Genomic DNA, 6,674 nt, shown 5'->3' on the forward strand with positions numbered 1-6,674 from the left:
TACTGAATTTATGATAATATTATTAAAATATATTTTCAGAGTCAATAGGAAGGATGTTTTCACTGTTTCACAAGAAGGGCATTAGATTAAATACTTAATTTTTTTCCAAGGTAATAATTTGAATGTCAGGTCAAATGTCCAGACCTATTTGGCAAGGAAATGCATATTTCTAAATGTTATACATAAAAGTTTTAAATAAAAATGGAGAGTAAAATAAGTAATCACAATCCCACATCCCTCGGAAAACTAAATAATTTAGAACTAATGCTTACTGCATTATAGCCTTGACATTTCCAAGTCAAACCCTGCTATGTTACTGGATTTTAATATTTTATGTGTATACACAGACTGGCAAAATTTTATACATAGGCACAAACAGTATTTGCACACAAATGTCAAGAAAATATCTATTTGCCTTAAAATCTGCTATATGACTTATTGAAAAATAAAAACAACAGCTCTAACAAAAAATATATTGTCATGAGAAAACAAGCGTATTAAGTTCACTATGGAACAAGTGCAAAGTAAAAATCTAGAAAACTGTACAAAAAAAGAAAATCACCATAAATCTATTAAAGAGTGCTTAAAACTTGGTAAAGCTGTTTTATCATATGTATTTTATATACCTATTAAATAATATTTATTTTTTCTGAATGGTCTTCGTTCAAACCTAGCCAAGCATGATCTAGTAACAGATAAAAATGGACAAATACCAACTTTTTTGCTACTTTGTTTTAAAGACACCAAAATTGTATTCCTGTCTTCTTTGTATTAAAGTTGAAGTATGGATGTGGATAACTCCCTCGCCGCTATTCCTATTTAATTTTCATAAAGAAAAAGAAAATATACATGGTTTGAAAGGGCACATCTGTCATTCACTTCCTAATACAACAGGTACGTTAAGAAAAAAAAATTAATTTCCTCCCCTATTCTGTCGGCCACCATCTGCTTGGAAGAAACGCTGAGGTTTACAAAATAACGTCATCTCCCATCTGAGCAGATATCTCGCATGCAGTTGACATAATGAGGACAGCTATAAATTACTTTCATTTACTGCAAACGTCTTATCGGAGGCACTTCTGAGCACAGGGCAGGTACCGTTGTTCCTCTGTTACTAGCTATAATGGCTTCTTTTGGACAGCCTTTCCTCGAAGAAGAGCCCTTCAAACAAAAAGAGTTGGTCCAGCCGCCCCGCATCGCACGGGCAACGTGGCCTGGCAGCCAGCTGGGAGAGGGTCGGGCCTGGGGCGTTCCCGCCCGACCCCCCTTTCACTTCGCGTGAGTCCAGGCAAAGAGAAAGGTCAGTCATAGAAGAGAGGCTTTCAGAAAAAAGGGGAGAAACAAGACCTGCACCGGGGAAGTGCTTCGGAGCAGCCTAGGAGCACGCTTCTCGCCAGGCCTTAGGCTGTGACTCAGTGCCGACAGTGCCCACTGGGTAGCCACGGCCCTGGCCACCACCAGGAGAATACAAAACCTGCCGTATTTCTACAGGTCTCTCTGGAGATGCCGCGGCTGCTTCCCCTACTCTGGACCAGGGCCGCCATCTTAGTTCTAGACGAAGCCTCTTTCCCCTAACGCTCCATGCCCTATACAAAGGGGTAGGACCACGTGACTCCCCTCCCTGTGCGGAAGACACTGGTGCCCACACTCAAGATGGCACATAAGGCCTTCTGCCTCTTCCCTCCATCTTCCCGACCCTTCTAGGCCTCTTCCTCCTCCCAAGTCTATCGCTCCAGAGGCCGACAGGGCCTACTTACTCCGGAGGATAGAGGCGCAACTCCTCTATATCTCCCAGGAAGCCGAAGAGAGTCCGCATCTGCTCACTAGTCACTGCCGAAGACAGGTTCGTGACCTGAATGACAGGCGTAGGGCCCAAGGGGAAGCCGAGCGGCACGCCGATCACTCCACTGTTCATCATGGCGGGCCTGCACGACCGCTCTGCTTGCGGCGGTACCACATACAGCTGGAGAGGCGGGCCTGACGACAGAGAGGAGCGCGCGGCGCCTGCCAGAGCGTCCTACCATGTGGGCGCTCTAGTGGCGGACTCGACTGCTCCCTAGAGTTTTTTTTTCTGGGCGGGCAGCTGTTTTTTTCCTGTGCTGGCTGGAACTCACGGGGAAGCGGGCGCTCTTGTTCCGCGCAGACGAGACTCTGAGCTCGGCTGCGAGGGCTCCTCTGCAGGAGGGGAGAGAAGAAAGCCCTCTCTTCCCTCCGTTTTCCCAAGGAGTCAGCCAGGCCGCCATTACCAGGGCGGAACTGCGTGTGTCCCCCAACCGCTGCCTAGCTTCCCTTCACGCACACGCTACCGGCCCCGGGCTTCTTCAGGGGATTGGGCCGCCACTTGCTGCAGGTTCTCCTCCACCTGGGCACACTTTTTGCAGACAGCTCTGCTACCTTTCCCTGTCACAGGAGAAAGGTCCTGCAGTCCGAGGTCTGCACCGCGGCCTTTCCTCTCAGCAGCTCCGTTTGCGTGGAGGCATCGGCCACTGCTGGGGTAGATGGTGCAGACCACCCATCTGGAGCCGCAGCCTTTGCTCTTGGACAAGTGCCCACCCTTCTGCCTTGAGAGTCAGGTAGGATGAGTGCCCTTGACCTGTACAGAAGGTCACAGAACAGTGCCTGGTTGCTGGGTTGCGTATACTTCAAGTCTCCTACTCGGCCAGTGGAATGCCCATCCTTTGAAGAGGTGCCCTTCCTCGATATACTGCGATTGCCGCTTCTAGTTGCTAGCGTTCCCTAGACTGCTTTTTATAGGTGTGGGGTTAGCCGCTGTTGCTCTGGCAATGCCTAGGCCTTGTCAGCGTCTCCCACGAGAGCTGCCGACTCCTGGCGGGTCTCTCCACTGCCCTGGCGTTTCCCTGCTTAAGCTTAAAGAAGTTTAACTGGAGAATTCAAGATCTTTTGTTATATATTATGCAAAATTAAACTCTGGTATGATTAATCTGTCTATAGGAACGTTGCATAAAGATTTCCTGTGTTTTGACTGGTACATTTCATCCAAACGCGGTTAGCAGAGGTGTAGAAGCTATTACTGCTTTGATCATTTGTGTCCTTTCTCCTTGCATCTCGCAGTGGAGGGTACCAGAAAAATGAGCTCTAAAATTCACAAACAGAAAAATTCTGTGCTGTCAGAACTGGATGGGATACGCCCCCTCAGGTAAATCCTTTAACAGTAAATATGAAGTTCTAAGCTACTGGTCTCCTTCCCAAAAACAAAAGAGAAGCCAAACACTGTTTAAATTTTATATTTGTCAGTCCCTTCCGCTGGAAAAAATTAGCTTGGAAAATAATATGGAAAAAAAAATTGGATTTTGGAATAATAGTAAGAAAATAAGAAACACTGCTGAAAGCTGTGGTCTGTACAGGCTGTCATTAAAATGCCAGAAGCAAACAATCTGTTTTAGCCTAACTGTTCAAAATTTAAAAGTATTTAAGATCCACCCTCTCTCCTAAAATATAAAACATCTATTGAGGAAAAAAGAGTTAAATAAAATGGGTAGATATGCAGGACAGGAATCAATGTACAAGCATTTCCCTTAACATAATCTTCTCTCTAATCAATGTTTAACAGACTTGCCTTAACATCTTACAGGATGCTGTAGGCCAAGAGAAAACTTTAGCTGTGATCTAAGTGCTGGATTAATACATGTAGGGGCTTCTTTTCAGTTTTGCTCCTGCACAGTTTTCAGATGCTGTGATGGCAAATGATAAATGATAAACCGTCCATGCATCCACAGTATGAGTGCTCAAGAATAAATAAGCAATCCTTTCTGAAAACAAAAAGTGGGTTTTTTTTAGAGGTACTGGGCAAATCTCAGAATATGGAGCATTTGCTTGCCCTTACAACAACATACTACTTTTGTTTTGTTAATCAGCTGAGTTTTTCCTGTGTACAGAAAATAATCTTCCCCTAAAACTGCATCATTCCCTCTTCCTTTTAACTTCTGAAAAGAACAACAGCAATACATTACCCTTACAGAGATCATGAAATTTAAATTCCATGTTACCTATGTGTAAAAAGGTAGAGTCTTTAATCAAAAGCAACTATTAACATTTTGTCTAAGATTGTATTTCCTGGTCTTTCCACAAGGTCTAAAAAGCATTTACTGGGAAATATTAATTGCAAGTAGCAGAAGCAAAATATTTGCAGTTCAGAAGGAGGTTACAGTAAACAGCTTCTCTGTCACCTAGTCTCCCTGTCGTCTAGAGAAGGGGAATTGGGAAAGGGAAAAAAAAGGATGACCCAAAGGTTGAAGTAGAAAACATTTTTAATAAAATAATAAAAGCTCAATATTAATAATAATACAAAAATAATATACAAAATTTACAAAACAAATACTCAGCTCAGTCCTGGGCATATGTGCTACTAGCAGTGACCACCAGATTGTGGACGCAGCGAGCTCAGCAGTTCCAGTGGTACAGACGTCACTGCCAGTCACAGAGAGAACACAAAACGCGGAACTGGACAGGAGCACTGCAGGCAAGGGACTACCAAGGGCAGAGTCTGAAGAGGAAGAGAGCGATACCCGGAAAACTTCCTAATTCATACTGAGTGCGATGTTTGTGGCATGGAATACTTCTATTGGCCCATTTGGGTCATCCATCCTGGATTAACTCCTCTCAGCTTTATACACCTGCTCAATTGTGAAGCATGTTAAACTGAGAGAAGTCCTTGATTTCCCTGGAAACAGCATTCCTCTTGTATCAGAAGCTAGACATTGCCTAACCACATACCAAAACAATAGGTATTATCAACTTTATTCCAACACTGAACTTAAAATGCTGCAGTTACTTAGAAGACAATTGATTCTATCCCAGTCGAAACCAGGATAGAGTAAAACATATTTTATATGATCAGGAGAAAAGTCTTTTTCTTGACAAGAAATCACTTTTAAAGGTAGACAGTGGGTAGTCTGTTAGAGGTGAACATCAATATAGCATTTACTGCACTTCCATGCTTAGGGAATGGAAATCAACTGAGGTAGGATAAAGACAGAAACATTAGAAAGCCTTCTTTAAATGGAGCCTTAAAGACTTCCAGAAGAATGTTATCCACACTGCATATATTTAATATAAAATCAAATAGCTCTAAGTCTTGAGCAATTTACAAAAGGTAAAATTTAACTTCAGATTCAACTACTCCTGGGGCACTTAAGGCTGTGCAGCCTAAATACAATGACCATTAGATGATGGTGTTCAGTTCCTGAGAGGGAACAAAACAAATAGCAGGATCACAACCCTGGACTTCAGAAGTGCAAGCCTTTGCTTGCTCATGGACGGGCCTGGAAGAATCCCGTGGGAGATGGTTCTAAAAAGAAGAAGGGCCCAAGACAGATGTGGGTTTTTTTAAGGATACCCTCCTCCAAGCTCAGGAACAGTCCTTCCTGATGTGCAGGAAGTCAATATAATAGGAATATAATATTCCTTCTCTTGTGAATTAATCAAGCGGCATAATATTCAAATGCCAGTCTCCTATTTCTACTCACAGTAGACTGCCTGTTCAAGCCAACTTCTGATAATACTCTTGTTTTATCAGGTTTTGCCTAGACATGTGCCCCAGTTAGGGTTATTTTTCTGCCTCTCATAATCAATCAGGAATTTTAATCAATGTATAAATTCACGTAGAGATGCTTGCCAAAACCTTAGTTCTGATAGCATGAATTGTTTCTGTCAAAATAGATGATTAACATGAAATCTGAAAACTATAGTATATGTTTTCCCTACATATACAGTTGTTTCAGCACCTTTTTTTAATAAAAAACTGTGCATGGAAGTAGGACTTTTGAAATTCCCAAATGATAGAAATTCCTTTCATAACTTTACTATCATTATACCTTTCAGATTTATAAAGTAGCTGCTCTCTTTTTTATATACCTTAATATTTTTTTTTTTTTTTCTGATGAGACTGTTGTGGAGTAGAGGAAAACATCTTACAGCCCTCCAACCCTCTGATCATCTTTGTAGATCCTCTGGACCCATTCCAACAACTTCATAGAATAGTTTGGGTTGGGAGGGAACTTAAAGATCAGCCAATTCCAAACCCCCTGCCATGGGTGGGGACACATCCCACTAGATCAGGCTGCTCAAGGCCCCATCCAACCTGGCCTTGAACATCTCCAGGGAGGGGGTGTCCACAACTTCCCTGGGCAACCTGTGCCAGTGCCTCACCAGTGTCATTGTGAAGAAATTCTTCCTTATGTCTAGTCTAAATCTGCCCCTCTCCAGTTTATATCCATTGCCCCTAGTCTTATCTCTACAGGCCTTTGTAAACAGTCCCACCCCAGCTTTCTTGTAGGTCCCCTTCAGGCACACACACACAAAAAATCTTATCATGCATGCCCTACTGATGAGAAGGTCTGAGCACAATCACACTCTGCCAGTAGCTCTAGTTCCCATTCTCCTTCATTACATCAGAATATAGGCTTCCACTGACAATAAAGGGATTAGAACCTTTATAACTGTGAAGTTAGAAAATACACCAGAATGTAACTCAGGGTGAATAAACTTTTTTTATTTATAACTTTTATTTGAAAGTGGTATAAAATATACGTTATTGCAAAACAAATTGAGTTCAGTAAGCACTAATGCTGAAAGATCTTTTTGGTATCTTAAGGTGTTTTTGTATCTTAAGATGCCTTAAAATATAAGCACATCATGATTAACACTATAATAGA

The 6,674-nt window shown here is 42.4% G+C and overlaps 1 protein-coding gene across 1 annotated transcript in view; it reads right to left on the minus strand.

Annotated features, from left to right (window-relative positions):
* LOC128850238 (splicing regulatory glutamine/lysine-rich protein 1-like) overlaps positions 1-1,918 on the minus strand; it is a 42,988-nt gene extending 41,070 nt beyond the window's left edge. The window contains 1 exon segment of the mRNA XM_054053233.1: positions 1,758-1,918. Coding sequence (XP_053909208.1) covers positions 1,758-1,918 — 161 coding nt within the window.
* Between the last annotated feature and the right edge of the window lie 4,756 nt (positions 1,919-6,674).

Source organism: Cuculus canorus, chromosome W, assembly GCF_017976375.1.
Source record: "Cuculus canorus isolate bCucCan1 chromosome W, bCucCan1.pri, whole genome shotgun sequence".
Lineage (NCBI taxonomy): Eukaryota > Metazoa > Chordata > Aves > Cuculiformes > Cuculidae > Cuculus > Cuculus canorus.